The sequence below is a fragment of the Phasianus colchicus genome, chromosome 13 (genome assembly GCF_987193195.1).
Source record: "Phasianus colchicus chromosome 13, bPhaCol1.hap1.1, whole genome shotgun sequence".
NCBI lineage: Eukaryota > Metazoa > Chordata > Aves > Galliformes > Phasianidae > Phasianus > Phasianus colchicus.
The window spans coordinates 10,200,697-10,226,945 of NC_143448.1; the positions used below are offsets into that span (position 1 = coordinate 10,200,697).

Genomic DNA, 26,249 nt, shown 5'->3' on the forward strand with positions numbered 1-26,249 from the left:
GGAAAATTAGAAAAATGGAGCGTGAAAGAAGCAAAGAATGTATCCTGTGTTACCCTCTGACATGATTTTCAGCTCTTGGAGATTAACACCAGACACTGTAATACTAGGTAGGTAAGAGGAAAAAAGCATGCCTATCAGTATTTTTCTTATGTCTGACACAAGTATCTTGGCTTCAAAGTTATTCCATTCAGGGCTGTTTGATGAACTACACTGAGAAGATACGCTATTGATTGAGCTCTTTATTTTTTTTCTTTCCAAATTTTGTTGTGTGCTCCTTATTTTGACCAGATAGACAGAAATGTAACTAAATGAATGTTATTCTCTGTCGGATTGACAGAGACAGAAAAACACTTGCAGCATGCCTAGCAGCAATGGAAAACTGCTCTGTAGATAAAGGCTTAAAAATACCATATCTCTGTGATAATTGATAATAAAGAAGATGTGTGATCTGCACCTGCTTTCATTTTTGCAATGTGGTCTTTCACATTTCATGGGCTGGCTTTTTGATCGTTACTTATTGTTCTGTGCCTTCTGGTAGTTGTACCAGTTTATTTTTGTGGTAGAAAATGTCTCCTAGGAGAAAGTATTTTTAGGAAATAAATGATTCAGCTACGAAGTTAGACTTTTTTCAGAAATTTTTATGAAGCAGTATGTTCCTATAGGTTATTTAAGTGTTGCTGCACGACAAAAAGTAGTGACTTCAACCTGCTTAAATTCGTAGTCTGCCTCTCCAGATTGTCTCCTGGATCTTGTTTTTTTACACTGGTAAAAGTGAAAGGGTCCAGTAGGGGGAGCTTGAAGGCCAAGCAACAATAAAAATAACAGAAAAGATACTATTTTGCTTTAAAAATGAAGATAAGTGTCAAATAGAAACATCAATGTTTTACAATACGCAGACAGTAAGTATCTTGTAGCATTAAGTTAAAAACAATGGCGGTTAGAGCAGATTTGAAACACTGAGGCACTGTAAGAACAGACCGGATTCCAGCTGCGTGCTTCACCTGCTGCCCTTGGGCAGGCACGTTGACCAGGCAGCCTTGCACAAAGACATATCAGATGGCACAAAAAAAAAAAAAAAAGCCTAGATGGAAAGGTGAATATACAGTAATGAATAATAATAATCAAAAGAGATGTAGGTGTTTTCTCACAGATTGTGATCACAGAATGGCCAGGATTGGAAGGGACCTCAAGGATCATGAATCTCCAACCCCCCTGCCACATGCAGGGCACCGACCTCCGCATTTAATGAGGTGGTCATCATTTAGTGTCATTTTCTGTTGGAACAGTCATTTTCTGTTGGAGATGCTCTTCAGCATAGCTGAATTCCAGGAGAGAAACAGCAGGTGCAATCTCCTTCTGCCTCCACGAGTCTTTCAACACATGCTGTGCTTCAGACTGAGAGACTCTGAGGGGAAAGGCATACCGCAAAGGTCCTGGCCGTTAAAGACCCCGACTATTACAGCCCCACACGGAGCACGGGCAGACCCCGCAGGACGAGCCCTGCCTGCCCCCTCCAGCCGCTCTCAGCTCTCCTTCTACAGCCCTTCCAATCTCAACTTGAGGCACGGGCAGCGGCACACACAAGCATTATCGCTCCGAGCCCAAGCGCACGATCAGGAAAAAGGCGAGATACTCACCTGTTGCGTTTATTTCCACAACAATGCGTTTAAAGAGCCGAAAGCAAAACTGCTTCCAGCCCCGACGACGCCTTCCCACCTCCTCCTCCCCGTACCCCAGAGAGGCGGAGCTACGCATGCGCGGCCTGAGGGCGCGTCCCGCCCTTTTTGGGTGAGCGCGGGAGGCGGCGGGGCTTCTGGAACGCTGTGGAACTTTCTGTGGTGTTGCGCGGGCGGTGCGGGCTGTGCGGCTGCTCCAGCGTTGTGCGGGCAAGGTTTTTACTTCTCTGAGGGAGGGTGTAACGTTAAGGTATAAAGTGAGGATTGGAATAATGCGGTGGTGCGTGCTGTAATTCTGTTCCGCGTGAGTGTGGTGTGAAATACCAATAGAAATATGTGGTGTTTAAAACTGATTCAGGCTGGTTCACGTCTGTGTTTATTTCTTTGTAGTAACGTTTGAGTTTCTCTCTGGTGTTGGTCTCCGGTTGGTCAGGTAGTGAGGTTGTAGCAATCCTTTAACCAATAACCAAAATACTGACTTTGGGCCTTTGGGAATAAAATAACGGCCTGCAGGTAGGTTGAGGATAACAAGTGTTCTCTATTACACAACCACATCAGTTTTCAGTATGTGAATAAGTTGATGGCAAATCTCAATTAGGATTCAACGTAATTTGAAGTCTTTTATACATGTAAATTAGTTGACTCAAGCAGTGCTTTGTACAAAAGTAGCAAAAACGTGTATTTGTTGTGTACTTCTTAGTTGTGCTTCAAAACAAAGCTTTAAATGTTTGTTGGTTTCTTACAGTAGTGTTGAAGAAAACTCGACGGCTGGGCATTATGGAGGTCTTTGTATTGCGGGTATGCTGCTATTTTTAAAAGTTAAGGTGGTCAGTGTTTATTTCAATGAAACTGGAAGTCACGTTTGCAAATAAGATGTTCCCTTTATTTCAGTTCAGTAGTCATTTCTTACATGTGTGGTAGGGATGTATGTGGATTATATAAGCTTTCTCACTTTGATTTTTGTCTTGATTTCCTCTGAAAAGAAGTTAGTAGGGATGCAGCTAAAACTTAAAATGAAAGGTATCCTGCATAATTTTAAATATAGCATCTACTGTTCTGCTGAATCCTGTAGGACATCATGCAGAAATATATTTTCCTCAAATCTTGAATCCCCTTATTATCTGAAAAACTGGTATGGAAATAAAAAGTTTTAAAAAGTTGAGTTTTAAAAAGTTGAGAGGCTGTGGCTCTATTTTAAATGAACTGTCTTGTAGACCCTCTGAACCTGAAGATAATGTATTGGTGTTTTTTTGGCATGCTTCAGAGGTAATGTTCAAGTAAAAAGCTCATGTGTTTGTAGCTAACGCAGTATATTCAGTTAACAAGTTTTTTAAATAATACTGCAACTTTTCAGAATGGATATGGTATTGTGGTACTGAAGAGTGCAAATTGAGAAATCATTTACTGAACTAAAGCTTTGATCCTGGAAGATGTTTTGTTACTAATATTGTTTGTTCAGTGTTAGTTCTCATAACTTTAAGGTACCTCGTCAAAGACTGCATCTTATTTTTACATTTACTGCCCAGGTGTTCGTAGAAGTATCCTATCACTTCAGGTGGAGATAATATTATTTGTTATTTTTGTCTGCCTTTTACACCAGATTGAAGATCCAGGTTGCTTTTGGGTTACTATGAAAGGATGCGGGCCTCATGTAGTTGATGAAATAGAGTATAAAAAGCTGAACGCAGAAATGAATGAGTTCTATGACAAAGCTTGTGAAGATGAAGTAAAGCCAATAACATTAGAAAAAGACCAGGTAAAATCATTTATGTGTTCTACACATGAAAAGAAATAATGTGATATTTGTATTGGTTTAGGGGTGAAGTACACAAGATATGTTAACTTTTTGTTTGTTTTATAGTTTATTTCATAGCAGTAATTTAAAAAATATCAGTATGGGTTTTTTTTATGTGTAGCTTTATAACTACATAAGCCATAATGCTTGCAATTTACAAAGTAAATCTAGGGCTATATAGAAAGTACCACATTTTTGCCACTAAGTAAACTAACAGTGTAATTTGTTCTGATGATGAGAACCCATTGTCTTGTTTCTTTTTCAGCTTTGTGTGGTTTTCAGCGAGGAGCTGAAGTGCTGGTGTAGAGCAGTTGTTAAGTCTATCATGTACTGTGCAGACCATTATCAAATAGAATGTTTTCTAGTGGATTATGCAAAATATGCTTTTGTTAAATCAAAGGAGTAAGTGTCTTTTTTTTAAAAAAAAAAAAATTATATGCATGTAAAATACTGTGACTGTTTTTCTAACTAAATACTAACAGGGCTCTGGCTTAATTGAAATGAGTCCACAAGAAACTACTAGCCTTTATCATTGGAGATTCAAATATGGCAGTTATGATTGAAATATACGACTACCAGTTAGCGTTGCTGAAATGTACTTTCCTCTGTTATTAAGGGATTGATTTAAAAAAAAAAAAAAAAAAAATTCACCATGTAACCCGCTGTTTCTAAAATCTTAAAACATATCTTAAAAAATCTCTTCCATTTCTCAGCTATATTTAAGATTTATTTAACAAAATATCCAACAAAAGCATTTACCAGGTGTTTTTAAAGAAAACTTATTTGTTTGAAGAGATTATAAATATTTATAATCTTAAGTTAAAGAGTTTTTCAATTGAATGTTTCTGTATCAGAAAGCAACTTGACTATGCCATAAGTTTAATATGTGTTCTCATAGAATTAAATGCATAATATACTGCTTCAGTATACTACAGATTGGAAGAAGAGTGATAACATATGGGTCTTAAAAGATTGCTATAGATGATGTCTTACTGATTACTCTGGTTATGTACTGGTTACTTGTTATTTGGTCTCCCACCAAGCCATGTATAAGGGATATTGTGTTGCTTTCACTGGAGTCTTGACCAATATATAAATAATATCTTTTTTTTTTTTAAGGGTAAGGAGTACAAATGCAAATAAGTATCGTGAAAAGACTTTAAATTGAACTTTCTCTGCTGAATAGGAAGTGTGGAGTTTCATGGTGGGAGTCAAACATCTAGAACTGAACTGAAGAACTGTTGTCACGTATAGGATAATGAAAGGATATATTTGAAACACCAGTGACTTCTTCTTCAGAAGAATGTAATCTGTAAAATGAGATTATTTGTTTTTTGTTTTTAAGTGTTCGAGTTGCAGTGGAAGGATTTATGCAAATTCCATTTAGAGCAAAAAAATGTGGATTGTATTGCACAAAGCCTGTGACATTGCATGTCAACCTCTGTGAAGATACAGCAAAAATAGTGTAAGTAGGTTTCTGTAATTGTATTCTTGTCATGCATTTCTCAGATGTAAAATTTCATTCAAGGATAAAACTTTTTTTTTACAAGAGCAATTCATAAATAAAATTCCTTCCCTAATCATTTGGGGTTTGTTTTCTCATCTGTTTGAACCTTTTGATATTTTGATGAGCATTTGGCAGTTCTTGCCCTTTGCTTACCATCCTCAAGCTATGTTACTTGGTTGCTAGTACATGAGCTTCTCTGCCAGTTCATCTTTCTGTGTTTTTTCTTGAGGTTCTCATCTTTCTACTGACTGTCTTGTTTGTGGTTATTACCCATTCTGCCTGAACTGAAATTCTAATAATGTTTTTAAATAGATTTGGTTTTTCCTCTCCTTGAAATGCTTTGGTCTCCTGTTGTATTTGTCATCTTTGTATCAACTCTGGAGGATTGGAGAAAAAGTTTTCTTTAGAGTCTGCTGGTAAAGGGAAACACTTGAATGTTCTTATTATAAATTATAGAATGTCATTGTTAAAGATATGTCAGATGTAATTATATCATGGGGTTGGAGTATGACTTTATAGCAAGAAAACTGTTTTCTGTTATTAAAGGATGTTCAAAACTAGATGTAGTCCAACAGGTGGTTTTTAAAACACTGAAAGAAAAAATGTTTTACTTGCATACTCTGTTGGGGAAAAAATAGTAGCTTAGTTTGGATAGAAATAGCATCTTGAGTGGACTATTTTTGTGAATTATCAAGAGGTTAGTAGATGAGTAGAGAGAACCTGAGCATATTGTTTTTTGGTTGAATCTGTATATTTTATATTTGCAGCTGCAGAAGGTGACAATGACAATTTTAAGTTTTTGTTGCAATCCTTTAAATTTTTAGAATTTCAGAGTTTATAAAGTGCTCACTGTAAAATTGTTCAACATAATTTCAAGTAATTAATGTGTTCCGTAAGTGGATTCTTGCTTTGTTTCTCATTACACTATTTTATTTCTAACTAGTTCTATGTTGGATGTATTCATTATATATTGGCAAAGCAATATCCATTAATTTTCAAGTAGTTTGTTTTAGGAATGAATTGATACATCAAAACCCGAGTTATTTCAAATATTAAGTTTCAGCTTACGCTTCAGTTAGATGCAGTTTTTGAGACTTAGCAGGACTTGATAGTTTTTTGTTATACGTGCCTCACTATTCAGATTACCATTTGAATTTGTGATGGTGTGAATGTGGGATAACTGGTTGTGTTTGTTTTCCTAGACCAGCCAAAAGATGGGATAATGCTGCTACGCAGTATTTTCAAAGACTTCTGGAAGGTAAAACTCTTGTAAAAATTGGCAATTCTGTTTTGGGGAAAAATAAGTTGTCAGAGAAACATAGTACTTGAATATGTATTCATTTTTAATTTTCACTGAATTTTTAATAGAAATGAGTTGCGTGGTTCTTTTTGTCCGTATGAATTGACTTAGCCAAAATTACACGTAGTCATGTGTCTTGAGTATGACTTCCATTCTGTGTAAATTGTGGCAAGTGTCTAAGTTGTGTCTTTCTGTGGGTTTTTTTTGGGGGGCAGGTTGAATAAGGTAGCACTCATATAACAGCGGTTTTGAATAGTGGTGCCTTTCTTTGTATTTAGCTTAATTCCTTGAATCAACTTTAAAGCTGTCTTTGTTGGTTGTGTGACAGGAATGTGAAACACCAGCTCAGAAGAGATTATCTTGACTATAGTTACGTTATCAAATGGACTGTGCTTAGAGTAGTTTCTAAGTAAGCTAGAATGGTTTGCTCTCTGCTCTGTTCGTGTCCTTAATCGTGTGTGGTGTTTTAGTAGCTCATCCAGACTTCTTCATATCAAGCATTCTATTCTGGTATGAGAGAGCTTTTGATCTTTCAAACCAGTTCTTTGCTGAGTTTGTCTGATCTTATGTGCTTCTACTGAAAGTCTTCCTACCTGCTTACTTGGAAGTACAGCATACTCGATACAAATTGAGATTTGGGAAGAAGTGGATGAGCTCATAATAACAATAAGGACTGTTAAGGCTAATAATTCCACACCATAGTGGGAACATGGCACTTGTCATTGTTTAGGTTGTGTGTTTGCACATCTAAGTGTGAAATATTGCTATGCAGAGGGTAGTAAGGAGCAGCAGCAATATTAACTCGATTTCACAAACATTCCCAGACTGTGGTAAGCAATATTATGAGCTCTTTTTAATTATTATTATTATTGCTGGTACATCAGTAGTGTGTGCAGGGGAAATACTTAAGAATTTTATGATAGACATAATTTATCTGCTAGGGTTGTTGTTTTTTTTTTTAATTAATATCCTAACCAAACTTTGCAAACGTGCAAATATACCTTCTTTCAGAAAAATTGTCAAGGTAGGAAAGTATGCATTTGTACTCTGCATTGTTCATCTGAGGGTAGAATATAAATACTTCTGGTGTGGTGCCTATGACTGGTATTTGTGGACCAGTCACTGGTCTGTTCCAACTCTGTCTTCCTTCAGAGACTGAGAACAATGCTTTTCTAATGTTAAGGTTTTTTTTGCCTTACTAGATTCCTGTTCCTTTTAAAAATCAAAACATTTGTACTAGTTTCTCTTGAAAATAATAGATCGCATTCATCTAATTGTTCTTTTTATTTCTGTGGGCTTGAAAAATACTAATAATAAGAGGTTAATAGAACTTCTTGTTTATTGCTACTTTTTAGCAACTACCCAAATCAAAGCGAAGTTATGTTCTGTGGAAGATAATACATTTCATGTTATTCTTTATGTGACAATAGAAGATGAAAAGGTAGGATACATCTATATCTACAAACCTGTTGGTACACTTCACAGTAAAAAAAAAAAATCATAATTTTGCAATTTTTAAGGCTGGGAAGCATTAGTAATGAGTTTTGTCATTTGTCAGATACAGTAAGTGCTGTGTTACTCATTAAAGATATTTCAGTCGTTAAAAATTGAAGTAATAGATTAAGTTACTCTCTTAATTATTATTCCAATCTTTTATTTTTTAAAAAAGAAGAAAATATAATGGTCTCTGTATTAGGAAAGACTTTAAAAAATATATATATGTGAATGCTAATAGTCTTAAAACCAGAGCCCTTTCATTTTAAGTGAGATGTAACTTTAAAAATAAAAATATGCAAATAGTAATTGAAATGGACAGCAAAGTGAATTATTTAGTGCACTTGTTTGCTTTTTTGGTATTTTTAAATAGTATTTTGCAATTGAGTAATTGAAAAACCTTTGAATACCAGTTCATGCTTGCTTTTACTCAAGACTTCATCCTCAAACCTTGGGGAAAACTAGCTCCAGTTGCCAAAATGTGTAACTTCTGCTAATACTTTACTGTGGCCACTGTCAGGCTTATGCAGCCATACTGTAGTTACAAAACGATTCATTTGCATCTGTTTGGAGTGTTCTGCCAACACTTTTAGCCCTGGAGCTGTGGTCTTTGCCATAGACAATAACTTTTCAGGTATGTGTGAAGTCTGAGACCTTCACGCAGAATCATAATTGTTAATACAGTCGCTGATCTATGAGCCGGTGGAGTTCTGGAGTTTTGGTATAGTAATACCTTTTGTCTGCCACACTTTGATTCCTTCTGTGTCAAAATAATAACCTGGTTTTCTTAATAGTTTTGAATTTTTAGGGCTGACAGAAAAGGTTATTGGAGTACAAAATTTTCTGGAGAAGCATGAAATTTACAGCTATTTAAAATCTGTTTTGAGAAGGTACTGGAAGATATGGCTTCCTTTCCTATTCTGGATTTAACATTATTCAAAAAGCACTAATACTGTTTAAGTGTTACTACTGTTTAAAGTTCGAAATATACTCTAAGTATGTGATATTGATACTGGTCAAGGATCATCTTTTTTTTTTAGGTATGCATTAATGATGATCTTGTCTTAAAGAAGTTTGCTCATTTTGAGGAAGCTAAAGAGAATATTCAAAGTCCAACAAAAGAGCAAGATAACCAGACATCATTAAATGTTGATTCTCCTCCAGTAGAAATTGTTAATCCAGCACTTGCTTTCAGGCCAGTGCGGTTGCAAGAGAAGGTACCAATGAATCTTGAAGCAGGTGGGGACAATGTATGTCAGAAACATACAATATGTTGTATATCTCTAATTGGACATACTGAACCTGAGCTTGCTGTCTCAGTTTGAATCCAGTAATTGAATCAAACAGCGTAGTGAGTTCATGGTCATCAAATCAGATGCAGGAATACTTTGAGCTGTTCTTTTTTTTGTGGTGCATAAGACAAAAACAGTGAGTTGTATTGGTGTTTGTTAATGTGCTTAATAGCATTATGTGTTATTGAAATTACTTGTTTGATGCATTACTGTTTTTGCGTTTGAATGGGTTTATTTTAAACAGAAGTAGTTGTAAAACTGCAGGATTTACAAGTTGTGCCATTTGTAGTGATTCAAGTCCCTTAAAAAATATGCAACTTTCCATCCTGATGGAGGTTTTTTGTTTTTTGTTTTTTTTTACTATTAGCAAATGATACAAGAAACTAAACAAAACCAATGTTAACCTTGGCTGTAAATAATAATAATGGTTTTTCACGTGTTTAGGTAACTTGAAAATTTCTTCTTCCTAGGTTATTCTGTTTCTGGTTCCTCTCTTGAAAAGACATACAAAAGGTCAAACATGCATCTCAATGAAAATAATGAACCTGTAAGTATTGTTTTGTAACAAGTTGTCAAAGGTGAATTTGATTAAATGTGCATCAGACAGATAAGGAATACTGTAGTCATCTGTCCAGTTCTTCTGCATAACTTAAGTCTGTGAGACCATGCTAATTCTTTTTATAGTTGAAGGAGAATGTTCTTTCTTTACATGGAGGAGTATTTAAAAAAAAAAAAAACTAAAAAAAAAAACCAAAAAATCTGTAGTCCTTGAAAAGATTGTGCCTTCTTTTTACTCTCCTTTGCTGTGGTTTTATGAAGGTGGTAGCTGTCTACAGTAGGACTTTTGGTTTTCTGAAAATGAAAGAAGGTGAGCTTTAGTGCTGTCCTGAAAACAAAGTAGTCATTATGGTATACATTCCTTGGAGTTATTCTTACTTGTTCTTTAATATTTCTAATGTCTAATCTACTTTCTTGGTTGTTTTTTGCTTGCTGTTGTTTTCGGAACTATTTTAAAGAGATCAGCCCATGAATGCTGAGTTGGTTACTGGCACAGTTGAAGGTAGTTACAATATCAGTGAGAGAAAGGGAGTATGAATCTGTAAATTCTAGGCAAATAATGACTGGTGAATGGATCCTCTCTCTGCTTTTTAAAGAGTGAACATGATGGTTTTTGTCATGTTATGCTAGATGATTTAAAGAGACTTTTTTTTATGCAATATAATTAGTTCTTCTTGGATGGAAAAATGAGTTTAACAGAAACTGATTTTCTTTTAAGTTTTGATGAGTATTGGAGGGTGACAATCACTACAGAACTTAAAGTGAAATACCTAATTAAGAAATTTTGGGGGAGAGGAAAAAAATGGAAATCATATTGTTAGCAGTAGATGATTATCCTGCTCTGCCTCTGTGAACGGTCAGCTGAAGCATCTTTTACAGCTTCTTGATGTTTTGTTATGTATTGCCTTCAATACTGTCTTCTACTCACATGATTTCAGAAATTTCAAAATCTTAGAGAAGAACGAAGCTTTGTCTTTCTTAGCAACAAAATTGAACCAACTTCAATTTTGGAAAAAGCGCCACTTCATGATAATCTGAAAAAGGTAACACCGATATCTGATTTTATGCTGAATTTCTCCTAACAAGTGTATAGTGTTCTCACTTTATAAACTAATTATGCTACTATAATAATGTTTTATTTTGATTGAGGAATGCCTTAAGATGTTTTTCATGTGATGAAATAAATGAAGCTTTAAAGAGATGTTGACAGACACCTGTAAGCATCATATAGGTTTCTCCTGGCATATTAACCATTAGTCATGTCATTTTAATATAGTAATTTAATTCTTTTTTTTTGTAATCTGTGTTAAGGATATTTATTGTGAAATGGATCAGAAAGCTCTTAAAAGCACTCGCATGTTTTGTCTAGTTTTGTAAGTTAGTGTACCGTTTTCACATGGAACTCTTAATGTTTCATTCTTTAGGAACTTGCTCAGGATAAGTTTTTAGGCCCTGACTTCACAGAATCTTACTCTTGGCCAGCAATAGCTCGAGGATGTGATGTAGTTGCCATCTCCTATCAAGGAAATGACCCTTTCTTATATATTCCACCAGTTCTTGCTTTCTTGCAAGTGGAAAGCTGCTACAAAGCCTTGCCAAAAAGAAATGGAGTATGTATGTATTAACGTACTATCAGATTTTCTGGAGTGCAGATGTAGTATAATAATGCAAAAAAAAAAAAGTGGATATCCAGAATGTATGTATCTAATGTGATCTTCATGAAGTTTGCCAGTTTTTTCTGCTTACACAGTTGGACTTTGTGAATACAACAGTCAGACATAGCAAGTAATACTTAACAAGTGATCATTGTTACATCACTTTGATTCTTTATTTTTATAGGGTTAGTCTGTTTTCACTGAATTTGTGTTAGCTGTTTGAAATACTGAAAATTGTTCTGTATTAGATCTCAAAAGAATAGAACTACTGAAGTTGTGAAGGTCTTCTGTGTAGGTGATGTAGTGCAAGCTAAGATCAGATGATACTGCTATTAAATTTTTAGACTTTTTATGCTAGTTACTGCATGCATCCTTGTCTCAGGGTAACCTGGTATATGGTTTCTTGGATCTGTAACATCTGTGTTTATTAGATGATACAAGTTTTAGATAAAAGTTAAGAATTGTAAGTAATACAATGTAAATTGTGTGTATACATATGTAGCCGCTGGTGCTTATTTTATGTCCTGGTTGGAGGAAGGCACAGCTTGTTTTTGAGTTACTGAAAAAATACAGCAGATGCTCTAGACTGATTCGTCCAACGTTGATTATACTTGGGAAGAAAAAAGAAGAAGCTGAAACAGTGAAAATCCAAGGATGTAAGAATATTTTTTATTTTCTTAATGATGCTTGAAAACAACGTGGGCTGTCTTAATGTCAGGAAATTGTGAAAGAAGTAATTAAGTTACTCATTTATAATAGTATACTGTTTATTTAATGCACTAACTCCATAGTGATACGTGTGAAGCTCAGCAGTACTACTTAACAGTAAATTGTATTAAGGCTATTTTACTGCCTCCATGTCTTTTTTTTTTTTAAATGAACTCCATAATTTTTTCACTAGGTTAGGATTTCATGAAGGTTATGCCATATCAGGATTGATCACGGACTTCCTTGATTTGAAACTAAATTTGTAATAGCATTTTGTTGATACCTGAGCATCTGTTTTTATACCCTTTGTTCAAGGTTAAGTGCCTGATAGATTAATTAAGATGTCTTATAATACCTGTTTGTATGTTTACACATATCAGGGTTGTGTGAGTGTTTAAGCTACAGTGTGTGTTTGATTCCTTTTTTAACTTTTTTTCTAATGTGGAGGCTGCTTTTGCAAGCAGCATTTAAATTCTCCTTATCTGCTTCTAAAGTTTTCTTTTCCTGGGGGCTGTTACCTTATTGGAAAATGAAGTCGTATCCTACTTCATTAACTGGTTACGTTCGCGCTTCTCATGTTTTCTAAAATTCTGTAACGTCCTGGTACTTAGTGTTAAGGAGCAGAAATAAATACATTTTCTTTATATCACTTCAGATTTGACATATAAAAGTGGACATCTTAACTGCTCCGCTACAGAAATTTTTCATTATCTTATTCTCCTTGAATATATATATATATAGATATATATATATATAGAATCATACAGGTTAGAGGAGAGTACCTGAAGAAATCATTTACTGGTCTTGTGCCCTACAGTGTTTTTACTTGTATTCTTTGAGGTTACAAATTACTAATAGCTTTTTTTCTCTAACTTGTAGGTGAAATAATTGTGACTACACCGTATAGCCTCCTAAGATTGTATGAACATCACCTTTTCTTGTTTTCGGGACTCTGCCATCTTATTTTGGATGAAATTGAGGTACTATTCTCTGAAGCTGCTGAACAGGTAAATGGGTCGTGCGTTCTGATGGTAAAATGCCTTTCAGTTCTAATGCCCCTAGCAGTCTTGAAGACAGTGGATACAATACAGATAACTAGCTTTCTTCAAACCCTGTAGTAGGGTTGAGAAAAGACAAAGGAATTTAAAAAAAAAACAACAACAACAACAAAAAAGAGTTGTGTACATGTTTTGGGTCGATTGAAACACTGGAAAAATACTCTTATAGTCTTACAGTCTGTTGTAGCAGAAATGCTAATTCATGGCTTGAAGTAGAGATTGAGCACCTGGTGGGAAGGCAGGGCCAGCCCAGGGGAGCTCAGTGCATGCAGTGCACCTGAGTGTCCAGAAAAGGTGGAGCTGGGATGCACCCCTTCCCAGCCCTCATTTAAGGGTTGGAGTGGAGGTGAAGGTATCTCTCTGGAAATCCCTGCATACCTGAGGCCTTCTAAGGGTAACAGACTTCTTCCTTTGTTTTTGTGTTTGTGGCTGCTGCATTTGGGCTTATCCTCGCTTGCTGCGGCTTAGGACTTTGCTACCCTGCTATCATTGCTGTGCTTTACATTGCATTTAGCATTACATCTATTAATGTAACTTCCCTTATTTTCATATTTCAAAAATTTTCATATTTTTTTGTCTGGTTGGGTTTTTATCATTATTATTTGGAAAGTTGTCTTGTTTAATGCCACTGCACCATCATGCTTTCTTCATTTGCTGTGAATGGTCTCCCAAACATTTGGATTATTAGTTTGTTAGCAGTACCTTCTGTGTAGGAGTTCTTAATCTCCTTTTAAGATGTGCATCCTCTGCCTCTAAGGAACTTTTCCGTCTTATCAGTTGTTATAACATTTTTATCAGATGTTATGAACAACTATCGTTCAAGAACATTCTCTGTTGGTAAGCTCCTTAGTTCTTGTAGAATGAAAGGCAGAAGTGAATGACTACATACTCTCAGAAGTAATAGAAAAGTTTTTTCTTCGGCTTTGTTGTCACTGTTGGCAAGGAGAAGCTGGTCCCAACACTAATGATCTTAGAAGTGGAATAGCATTAAGTTCCCAGCTAATTAGGTTGCATATGCATTTTTACCAGCCTTCAAATAACCTTTTTATCTTAAGGTGTCGTTTTTTATCAAGGTCCTGTTTAGCTTGTTTGGTTCTTAGCAATTATCAATAAATACCATCAATTTGAGAGAGGGTGTAGGTTGGTTTGTATGCATGTGAGCACAATTGCTTCACGTTCTCACTTCTGGCTTCAGAGGGTATTAAAATAATAGAGTGAAAGCACAGAAACCACGAACTTTTGTTTTGTAGAAACTTGAGTCTTGGGGGTGGTGTGGAGTTTTTTGGTGGATTTAATTTAGTTTGTGACAGGAAGAGCAGAGTAAAAATCTGCTGCTTTTACAAAGTCATTGGAATGAGATAAGACTGCAAAACTTTCTTGTTTTATAGGTTTTTGTTATACTAGGTTACTACAAGAAAAACCTTGTTAATGAGGAATGGAAATACTCACCACATCAAATTATTGCTGTTGGAACTCAGTGGAATAAGCATATAGGACGTTTAATAAAGGAGTTCATGAATGATCCTTACATTGTGATAACAGCTTTGGAAGAAGCTTCCATTTATGGAAATGTGCAACAGGTAAAAACTTGGAGCTGATGTCATTATTTGTTAACTAAGCAATTCTATTGCTTATAATGACCAAGCTCAGTCAATTGTTCATAATGATCAAGGGTTTTTTGTTTTTTGACTGGATAGTGCTGGAATTGCAGTTCAAGTTGGTCAGGTGTACCTCCCACATATGAACTGAGGTGATTCTTAGAAGACATACAAAATTATCTCTGCATTAGCTGAATGTGATTTAACTTTTTTTCCTAGGGCTGAGGTGAAGATGTTCCCTCAACTATCCACTGTAGTGCAAATGAGTCTGAATTTTATGTAAGCATTTGCAAATTATATTTTGTGGCAAAAAAAAAAAATTAGAAAGTTCTTGCACCTGTTCATTGTGAGTGGCAGAACTACAAGGCAAGTCTTCCTAAAATACAACTACTAAAAAACAATTTCACTGCATGGCAGACCAACAGTGAAGAACTTACTTTTCTAAATCTTAAGTCAAGAAGATATTAAGAGCTCTTAGATGTTTGTTAATTGCTGGGAAATCCAGTGGAGCCCTTAAGAAGAATAATACAAAAGATCTTAAGTGCAGCCTGAATTTTGCTGTATCTAAAAATGATTTAGAATTGGAAATTTTACTTGCAACATGAGGTATTGAAGTCCAAAAGGAGAAGAGACATCCCTTCCAGTGAGAAGTCTAATAAATGGTTGAGCAGAAATGAAAATGTGAGCATTTTCATGCTTTATGTAATAGAACTATTCCAGGAAGTGCAGTGCACTTCTTAAGCATTATTTAAAAAATTAATTTTTTTAGTGGTACTTGAAAATGTCGAAGCTTAACTGAAAAAAAAATCATTTAACACTGCATGATTGAGAAATCATAGCTGTAATTTTAATGGAACATTATTATCAAATGTTTAAATATAGGATTTTAATTTTGATGTGAATATATTCTTCTAGAAGCTGTCTGTAAGTTTATCTCTGAGAATTGTATTTTCTGTAAACTGAAGAGCGAACATTTACCTTTTCTATCATGATTTATGTACAAATGCACCATACTCATTAAAAGGAAGATTATGTAGTGAGATGTGCATAGATTATATTAATTAGCAGCTATCTATTTTATATCAATTTCTAGGTTGTGCAGCGTTGTGTGAGCAGTGAGAGAACTGCTGTGTTGCTCAAAATAATGGATTTTACCCCTAATAATCTTCAGAAGGTGCTGGTTTTCACTAATTCTGTAGATGAAGTAGAAATAGTACATAAGGTAACAACAAAGTACCTAAATTTATGTATATGTTATTTTAATGTCTGAGGGTTAACTTTCACTCTTCAAAGATAACACCACTTCAAAGGAAAAAAAAAAAAAAAGAAAGATATATTTGTCAGTGCTACAGATGATGTTTATGCTTTTAGAGGGAGTTTTTAGTAATCGTATATTCCAACTTTGCACATCTCAAATGACATACAAAAGAATGCAAGTATTAAGTTCCATGTAGTGGCCAACATTAATAGTTTTTGCTTTGTGCAGGAGATGATTAACCTTCATCTTTAGTATTTTTCATATAAACAACCTAAGAACTTCACTATTTTTCCCCCTTGCCTTCAGTTCTTTATATTAGCAAGGGTATGCTTGATACTAAGATTACTAAGTTTCTTAGAGCAGTTATTACTGTATTGGAAGAACACATGGTTTTTATTTTGTCATCAGGCACTGAAGAGCAACTCAATATTAGCCTTCAAAATACATAAGGAAATAGAGTTTAATTTCAAGGATTTCTTAGAGCATTGGACAAAAAGCTTCAGCAGTGGCAGTCGTGTTGTGTTAGGTGCGTATTCTATTGTTTTCCAGTTGTCTGTTTATTTCTTCATGGTGACTTAATGTCCTACATTAAATAATTATATTAGGTTCTCTTCACTTTGCAAGGTCAATTCTGTCCAAATTACTTTCAGTTGTCTCTTTATTTGTTAGTGCTATATATTCTAATTTTTTTTTTTCTTATGAGAACTTCCCTGGTTTCATGATGTGCTGCTAGTGCGGAGGATATTTTCAGTTTGAAATTTGGAACTTCTGAAGTCATAACATAATTATTTCCCTTATGCTCTGGTGGAGCTTTTGCTTCTTGAGTTGCTTGCAATTGCAAAGACTCTTACCTGGTCTTAAACATAATTTTCTCCCTTTTATACGTCAGAACAAGAAGATTGACTTAATTGTATCTGATTCATAGGTTTATACAAAGATGTTAGCATTTCTGTTACTGGAAATGTTTTCAATTTTACTCTAGTAAGATATCTGTCTGTGGCCTATGGTATTTCTTTATTTATATTCTTACAAGATACCAAACTGAACTAGAGGTGATGTAATACTGTGTTCTATATACTTCAGAAATGTTTACTGAAAAAAAGTAGTATCGTATTAATCTATATAGGGAAAAGACCTTTAAGTCAGTGGATGAGGAGGAGGAAGCAGCCATTGAAAATGAGGCATGTGAAGCATTACATCACAGATATATCGGTTGCCTTATTTGTAAACCATGTGTTCAGTTCTAACAGATGACTGCATGCAGTTCTTGGAGATTACAGATGCATCTTGTGTGATACATTTCAGTTTTCCTTCTTCTCCAACAATCTTCGGTCAGCGTCTATACAGCATGTCTGACAACTTCCATAATACGATAAAGGTTTGAGTGAATCTTCAGCAAATTGATATTAATGTGTGATTTACTAGTGGATAAATAAAAGCTGAAGAAGTATGTATTTTTAGGATTCATCTGATCAGGACCATCAACAGGCAAGGTCAGTCATAATGCTAACAGAAAACAGTGAGTGCCATACTGTTGGTATCCTGCGCTATTTGGAGCGTGCTGAAGCTGACATTCCACCAGGATTGTCTGGGGTGCTAGAAGCTGAAGAAAAGAAGTTTGCAAGGCCATTGTGCACCTGTCTTAAAATGTTTGGGACTTGCAAGTAAGGACATAATATATTATCTTAAAGCTGCTTATTCCTTGTTGCACAAGTGTATGCCCTGAATAATGACTTAATCTACTTCCTTCGTGAATTATCCTGTTGGGTACATCACATCAGATTTTACTCATGGGTTTTTTTATGTAGGAATAGAACAGCGTGTCCAGATCGTCATCAAATTAATTTACAAATAGACATGCTCCAGAATATGGCATCTAAAACTATACAAACATCTGGATATGTGACAGTAAGTTGTTTTAATTATTTTGTCCTGGGTACTAGGAAGGCAGGTCTTAAGTAGCTGTTTCAGCACAGTACTTATTTTTTTTCAAATTATATTAATACTATTGTAGTATGTATATTGTATTTCTGGAATATTTGTTCTTGTTTAGCTTTTTTGGTCTGTCTGTTGAAGGGGTTGCAGCATCAAATGTGCCAGATTTTTTCTTTATCACTAGTTTGAACTGAAATTGTTTTGCAGAGTTGGCCTCTGATTTACTTCTGTGTTGATAATGATGAGGTCTTTATCCTAGCTTTCACTGTGAAGAAGGTTTATGTTATGTTTATTTCTATATATCTATATCACATCTCATTTTTCAGAAATAATCACTCTTCTTTCCCTACCCTCCCAATTTATGTTCTGCTTTCAGGTACTGCCTCTCCACATTGTAAATGCAACAAATTACTTTGGTCGTATAGTAGATAAACAAAAGGACCAATATACGGTTCTTGCTGAAGAAATCAATGAGTATTTTAAGGAGTCTAGTAATAGAGTTGCTGCTCAAAAGGTAGAGAAGCTAGCTTTGTATGGATTCTGTGAGGAAACAGTCTTTCACAGGTAAAGGTGTTTGGTTTTTATTTGTTCATGTGTGCTTTTTTAATATATTAAAAATGTTCAATGTTTGATTTAAAAAAAAAAAAAACAAACCAAACCCTGCCTCCACACTGTGTTCTAAAAACAGCAAGAAATGACTGCAATACAAATCAGTCTTTAAAACAAAGAAATTTTTTTAAAAAGTGTGATTTGCCCAGTGGAAAATCCAAATACGTATCCCCATAACCAAACAGTTAGATGTTTGACTATGAGTTTTCTACTTCTTGTGAAAAGTAGATGAATACTTCTTAATGGATTGTATGAATATTAATTGTGTTTTCTTCTTCCACTATGAAGGGTCCAGGTGGTAGAGACTTCTTCAAAAGAAGAAGAAAATTTTAACATCAAAATTAAATATGTAGATGAAGGCAGAACTAGTCAAGTTCAGTCCTCTCAGCTTCTTCACTTACCTGCAAGATTTCAGCATCTGCCACCTCAGGCTGTGGAATTTGTAGTTTGTAGAGTTAAACCTATTGATAATGACACTGAGTGGAACCCAAGGGTAATAAGGTTTCTTTCATAGTATTTTTCCTGAAGTTCTTTAATTTGTGTGTTTATTTTCTGTAAGAAAACAGTTATGAACTGTGAACTTAGTTACCAATTTCATTGCTTATTAGTGTTACAAATGAATAACTGATGGTGGGCTTGATTCTGAGAAGCTAACTTTGCTATTTTGTAGGCTAAGAAAAATAGTGAAATTGTGGAATTTTATTATATATGATTTAAATGACTTCTTCCAGAACAAGTTATTGCTGCTATCAAATCTGTGGGGAGAGGGGCAGCCTTTAAATTGACCTGTTTTGCATATCTTTCCACTTACAGAATGATATGAACACATAATCCGTGGTGTGGTTTTAGTATTTCGTTGCTCTACTCAAAATCATGCTTTTATTTAGTCAATACTTTATTGTTAAGCTCAGAAGATTTTCATTACAATTGAAATTACTGGCAATTTGTGTTGCTATATGTTTCAAAGATGGTTTTGTTTTCCGTAGGTGACTCGTTATATTCATCAGAAAATTGAAAGGAAACCACATGAAGCGAAGGTAATATTTACTTTAGGAAATACAGTTTGGATTGACCCAATGGTATGTATAGATGCATGTTTCTAACCATACTCCTTTACACTAAGAATATTCATTCATATCTGTTCTTCTCTTGGTTCCTATTTTGATTTTAATTAGTGTTATTCGGGTGTGACTGAGAACAAAAATAGACTGGAAGCTTGTATACTCTGTTGCTGGATATACTAAGAAGCCATCTGGATATCTTGTCCAGGTGGATATGCTCTGAGATTGTTTCCAAGTATCTAAGACCTTTAATACTAGTCTTAGTTTATTCTGATTATATTTTTAAGTCTTTACGGTCTTCTGGTTCTTGCACCAGCTGGGAGTGGGACAGGAGGGAATGTGCCACTTGTTCACACTGAGAGTGATTGATTGTTGTGTAACTAGTTGTATTACAATTTTTTTTATTCAGTCATTAAAGTTGCTGATCACTTTCAGATTTGTTGATCTTTTTGAATTACTTTTTTCTTTTCTTTCAAACCCGTAGCCAGTTTTGTTTTTTTTTCTGCAGTTTAAAAGAAGCCTTTAAGTGTTTTTTTTCCATTAGCTTTTTTCATCAGGATAGGAAGAATGAGAGCTCTTGTTTCTGTAGTTTTTTATTTTTTACACTTCTACTAAAATCTGGATGATTTCTTGGTCTTGTGGAAAACTAATGGGCAATGATGTATGCATTTTTCATAAATGGGATTTTTTTGTCAGCATCCAGAATCATCTCCATAGCAATCAATCAGCTATAAAGACTGCATGTATAAGATGTTAAAGTTTTTGTTTTTGTTGTGCTGTGTCACTGTGGTAATCAGATGCGATGAAATTACTTTTTCTGTCAAAATTGACTTTTTAATTTTCTTGAAAGTAGCATGTTGAGGTCAGTGCCATGTTCATATTTTTCTATCAATTCCCTGGCCCGTAAGAATTGCTGTACTGGACTGGAGCAAGTATCTGTGCTGAAAGTGCTGACTGGAACGTAATAGCAAGCTAAGAAAATTAGAAAAATCAGATGTTTGTTCATGCTATTAGGAAAGGCATAAAAGACGTGTTGTCTGTCAAAAATAATTTTAAGAGCTGGGAGTTCTATGAAGAATTGCTATCAAACATAGCTCAGAGGTTGCAGAATCTTTTTAAGGTCAGGAGACGTTGATGAGGTATCCTCGTATGTCAGGATCGTGATGCATTTTTTTCTGTTTTGGTTCTGCTCAGGAGTACACTAGGCTGTTTCTGTACATTAAAATGTGCTGTGCTTTGTTATCCTGTCCATTCAATGAACAGAAAAATTGAATGGAAAGAGAAAATTATTTGCAAATGATTTTCTTCCGTACTTCCTTTCTAGTATGGTATCTCAACTTTTCCTTTTGATTTTTAGCTTTTGTTTTTTCCCTCCATAAACCGAGGGACCTAGAGAAGTAGTTACAACTGTATGGTGTATATTTTGGTTGTAATTTTTGGAATAATTTCTAAAGTTTTTCTACCTACTTACTAAGCTGATTCTTTTAGATGGACTAGCTATTGGGTTTTTTTTGAGAAATTACTACAATTAAAAAAATGCTGATATTTTGAAAATGTTAGTAAGTTATTCACCATTTGAAAAATCAGAAACAAATGGGCAAATGTCTAAAGTTTTTAGCTAAACAATAGTGTAGAGTTGGAGAGATGCAATCTGAGCTGTGGTTTTTATGTAGTACATTTTGTAATTCAAGGTCCGGGTTACCAGGCTTTCAGATTTGAAGATGTATGTCAATGAATACAGCGTGCGATCTGAGATTTTGTCTACGGGTCTGGGAACTGATAATCCAGAACATATATTGCAACTTCAGAAGTTGTGTGAGCATGTGAAGTTAAGTCACACAAAGAATTTGGAGCCTTTGTGAGTGTTTCCAAATTATTTTCAACTAATGTTTTATGAGGAAGATAACTGGATATTTACATTATTCATTGGAGAGTATGATTTTTTATTTAAACAGATGATATTGTTTGTGATATCTGCTCTCATCTAACTAATTAGGGTACTGCTCTTTAATGAGTGGGGTTATGTAATGCTTTTTATAGCAACAACTCTGCACGATGCTGTTTTAAAAAAAAAAATTCCTGGCAGGTAGCTAAGCACTACAGTCATTTACTTGTTTTTTTCCCTCCTTCCCAGTGGGATGGGGAAGAATTTTAAAAAAAGAAAAAAAATAGAACTCATGGATGGAAATGAAGCTATTTACTAAGATCAAGAAAAGGTTAATTATAGAGTGTGTGTGTGGTTTTATAAATGATTAGTGATGCACAAGCAGTTGCTCGCCAGCCTCTGACAGATGCCATGCTAGCTCCCCAAGCAGCAGAAGAGTGAGAGATAAACTTTCCTTCCACCTCTTGACCCCCTTCATTACTCCTTCTGCATGATGTTGTATGGTATGGAATATCCTTATGGCTGCTTTAAGTCAGCTGTCAAAATTCTGTTCCCTTTCAGCTCCTTGGGCCCTTTGCTGCCGGTGGGCTTGGCTCTGTACAATTGGTGTTTTAAACATTGGTGCGTTATTGTTTTTGTCCTAGAACCAAAACAGCATCGTATCAGATGCTGAAGAAAACAATTAAATCCCAGCTAAAATTAAGACAGTAATTTGGTTGGTTTTTGTGTAGAATTGCATTTTAAAAGTTCTGCACTATTTTCCATATATGTTAAAATTAAAAACTTAAATAGAGTTTCCAACTCTCATTTAGGAGTCCTTTGAATAGTTAACATTTTAAAACATTTAATTTTAAAAGTATGTCCTCCTGTATTCAGAAGCATAAAGGAGGATGCAGCTAGTCCTGAAAATGTGTCTGAACTGCAGGATGTGTCCTTAAAGGAAAATTCTTCAGAAAACTGTAATTCTTCTAGAGTGACTATGGGGAATCATCTGCATGGTAAGCATTCTCATAATTTTCCGAAAACTTCTCAGACTTGTTCTCAAGTTAAGTGCCTAGATGGACTTTTCAGTTAACAGTGCAGACTTCTCTGTGTACGCAGGACAGTATAGCATAGCTGATCTTTAGAGTAAGTCCTGGTTAGCAGTCTGAAGATGCTGTGTGAATAAGCCATGTTAATATAGCTTTTCTACTACTTTGGGAATTCATTGTCCTTAAAATACTAAGAATTGTTTAGCTCTTCAATGTGGGAGCAGGAAATTTTAACTACCGAGAAGAGGATGAATGTTTTGCTGTCAAAGGCCATAGCATTGGAAGAAGTGAATTAGAGCGTTGTTCACTGAGAAGTCTAACTTTTATTATATAGATTTAGGATGGTAGAAGACAGCTTTTCCTTTTAATCTAGTGTTCAGGGACTTGGTATTCAGTCAAGAGAAAGCATATGCCTTGATGTTAGCCATAGAAGAGAACAGAAAATGATATGACTTTAGTTGAAATCTCAGTTTGGAGAGATGAGGGTTGAGTGGTGGAGGGGGAAAAAAATCCCAAGGTCCTGGAATGTTTATTGTAGGTTATTTTTTTTATATACCACCTGGTAAGTGACAGTAATGCCATGTTTTGAGCTGTGATTGGTAGTAATATTACTACTAGTTGTTTCAGGGATCTGTTAAACTTATGTTTGGAAGACTGAGAAGACCTTTGTTACCTGAAAAATGTGATTTATTTTTTTAATATCACCTGTAATATTTTGTAGTTGAAATTTCATTTGAATTATTAAATTGATTGAAATCTTTCTAAGTTGGAATCACCTGACATAAATGCCAGAGTTATGCTTACAATTGTAACCTGATTGCTAGCAAATTAATTTTCCAGTGTTACTGGGATATTCTGGAAGTACCTGGTTTGTATAGGTAAATATAGAATATCTTCCTGCATTTCTTATTTTTAGATGGTGTTGTTCAAACTAAGGAAGCAGAAGACTCTTCACTGCATCAGCAGAAATGGTACAAAAATTCATCATGCTTCCTTTTATTGTGAACTGCCAAACAGGACAGTTATCCTTACTGAGATTATTTTAGCAGTAAATAGGTGGTACCGCAAGTTGAAATTGGTTGGATTATGTTTACACCAAATACTATCCTGTCTGAGCTTTAAGCTGTAGCTCCTACTCTTGTCTCTGCATGTTGGTATTTAATGAGATGAATTGGTTTTGTCTTTCTCTTTGTACTAATATTCTTTGAAAAAAAACACATAAATAGAATAATGTAAATGTCTTCAACAGGAAATTATGGCCCATTTTAATTTTTTCAATGAATCCCTTATTCCTATTCCATTGTAGATAGAACAGTGTATGTTAATTTGCAATTTCAAGAATAGAGTATCGTACTCTCCTTACATGGGGCACTATGGTTTATTCCTTTGGAATGCAGCTAATGGCATGTCTCCTGACTTGGACTATTATAACAGATGTTCTGCTCCAAGGACTGAGACGGCAGTGCTTTTGTAGCAGACGTGCTTTTCTGTCATTGTTATTCAGTCAGTCTGTTAGGGTTTGAGTATGCATACAGGTGCTGTTTGTTGGCATCCTGGTGTGAGAATCTTGGCTGTAGTTAAGGCAGCTTAATTTTCTATTTTTGCACTAACTCCAATTAAACTTTATTACAGTTTCTATCCAAAAATAAAATGGTTTGAAAATGAAGAGACTGTTACAGTGAAGGTTCAAATAGTGAGGATAGATGACTATAAATGTGAATTCTCTAAGGAAAAGGTAATTTTCAGGTAGGTTTAAGAAATTTAAGTTTAATAAACACAAAGTTCAGCTATTAGCTTGCATTTAATTTTTTAATTTCTTTTTTTCATGATACAGTGCCTGCTCAGAAGGCAAACTTTACTCAGCTGATATGGAGCTGTATCAGTGTATACTTACAGAAAAGTCTGCATGTGTGATTAAGGATAAAGAGGCTATTATTGTCCTCAGAAAAGAGAAAAAAGGAGCATGGTGCAAGTTACTAAAGAACAAGGTGAAGTGGAAATTAACTTTAGAATCACTGAATGTTCCCAACATACTATCTGTTTTAAGTTCAGATATTTCAGACTGTTTTTTTGTTAACAGAATCCTCATGTGTCTTTTGACTTTGAATACTTGGAAGATTATGAAGACAAAAGCCCTTTTCCAGTTGGTAAGGAACAAACAAATAAGTGCTTATCATGCATGAAATAATTCACATCGAGATTTGTTACTTGCATTTTATTTAAAATACTAAATTATTTCATATGCGTAACTCTTGTCCAACTCTAAACACATAAGAGAATCTCTACTAGCAAACCACAGACGATGTTTTTTTTCTGTCAGCATAGAAAGAAAGCATTTTAGTCCAGTGCCTTGTAGTGTTTTGGTCTAGTCTGTAGCCAAAAGGGCTGCTTATATTTGTTTTGAAGCTCTTGGTTTGTCTTGCTTATGAGTATTATGCTTTGTTAATTACTTCTAGGTACTAAAAAGTTGCATTGCACTGCTGCAGTGACAGAAGAACTGGTTGACTTTTCAGAAGACAGTGGTGCAGAAAGTGATGAGTAATTGGGAGATGTGTCTATTTTTTGTTTCTGTTAAGGTTAATACTGTAAAGTAGTATCTGTTGCATGAGAATTACTCCTGAAATTGATGGAACTAAATGTACAGATTGCAGAACTGGCTTTAATTTTAGGAGGAAGATGGTAAGCTAAGACCTTGCTTGGGTCCTAAGCATCTGGAGAAATACTCTACATGATAACTTCATATATATGTATTCCAGTGTCTTCACTTCAGAACTTTTGGCTGTAATGATTTTGTGCAAATACGTATGTGTGTTTAATTTAAAGAGCTTCTAATTTACCTTTCTGAGTTTGCTGTGGTAGCAGCAGATAATTTTTTGCAGTTTAATAAGTTCTGATGGCCAGTTGATTGTTTCTACCATAAACCTCCGTGTGCTTACAGCATCAGCTTTGTAACTGCCTGTTTGTCAGTTCTACATAAATAAATTCAGATGGCAATCTTCCTTTGACTGCAAATACTTTGACTTGTTATAAAACACAATTCTGTTTGGTAGCTACAGTAGCTATCTACTGTACACCAGTGGAATTAGTGCCATGATAAAATATTCAGTGTTTATTTTCAATTTCACGTTTCCAGTTTCCTGAGTTGTTTTTCTTATTTCACATCCTGTCACTCCTGAAACTCGTCTCATCTGTAGAATCTTGTCTGCCTGTCCCAAAGGCTTTGCACTTTTCTTTTATATGTAATCTTTCAGTAAATAGTTTTTCACTGTTACATTTGTACACATTAAAAAATAATAATCTCACAGTGATGTAGTAATGTAATAGTTATTCATAATATATGAAACTAGTACATTTCTTTTCATCCGTAGGTCTTCAAAACATGTTTGTTTCTTCAGTGGAAATATATGATGGTTTAGAATAGAAATTTTACAGATTTATTTTGAGAATCTTAACTTTTGTTACATTTTTAACGAGGAAGAATTTAGTTGCTATTTGGAAATTTGAGAAACTTCAGCATGGCATTGATAATATCTTTGAGACTTTTTTTAATATGCTAACGGAATTTTTGTAGTATTTGCATATTGTATATTTGTTTAGCATTCTTGTGTTGTTTATTTAAAATAGTGTACTTAAAATTGTTGAGGACTTACCTTTCAGTATTTTGAACAGTCTTTCTTAAATTAATCACTTAAATATTGAAGAATTACTTGAGAAAATCTTTATCTATTTACTTTAAGGGAATATAGTAAGTAAAAGAGATTAATCAAAAACCTATCTGTTTCTTGACCAGAGAAACTGAAAGCTACATACTCACATATATAGATGTAGT

The 26,249-nt window shown here is 34.7% G+C and overlaps 2 protein-coding genes across 3 annotated transcripts in view; one reads left to right on the plus strand and one right to left on the minus strand.

Annotated features, from left to right (window-relative positions):
• Window positions 1-1,746, minus strand: part of ANKRD27 (ankyrin repeat domain 27) — a 58,318-nt gene extending 56,572 nt beyond the window's left edge. The window contains exon 1 of the mRNA XM_031615360.2: window positions 1,638-1,746. The gene's annotated coding sequence lies outside the window, so the exon portion shown is untranslated. The remainder of the gene's footprint in view (window positions 1-1,637) is intronic.
• On the plus strand, window positions 1-26,047 carry TDRD12 (tudor domain containing 12). Of its 2 annotated transcripts, XM_090149310.1 has the most exons (29): window positions 1-107; window positions 2,422-2,474; window positions 3,277-3,432; window positions 3,737-3,873; window positions 4,817-4,936; window positions 6,181-6,236; window positions 7,634-7,719; window positions 8,813-9,011; window positions 9,535-9,611; window positions 10,561-10,665; window positions 11,047-11,232; window positions 11,780-11,933; window positions 12,865-12,992; window positions 14,432-14,623; window positions 15,735-15,863; window positions 16,308-16,425; window positions 17,141-17,277; window positions 17,361-17,563; window positions 17,708-17,807; window positions 18,211-18,398; window positions 18,732-18,936; window positions 19,430-19,522; window positions 21,196-21,362; window positions 22,266-22,387; window positions 23,337-23,391; window positions 24,053-24,166; window positions 24,255-24,408; window positions 24,501-24,567; window positions 24,877-26,046. In XM_090149310.1, exons 1-29 carry the CDS (start codon window positions 38-40, stop codon window positions 24,960-24,962), a joined length of 3,657 nt encoding a protein of 1,218 aa, XP_090005436.1. In that variant the 5' UTR covers window positions 1-37; the 3' UTR covers window positions 24,963-26,046. The 2 variants fall into 2 exon arrangements, with proteins under 2 accessions (XP_090005436.1, XP_090005435.1); XM_090149309.1 differs by having other exon boundaries at window positions 24,255-24,567; window positions 24,877-26,047.
• The last annotated feature ends 202 nt before the right edge of the window (window positions 26,048-26,249 follow it).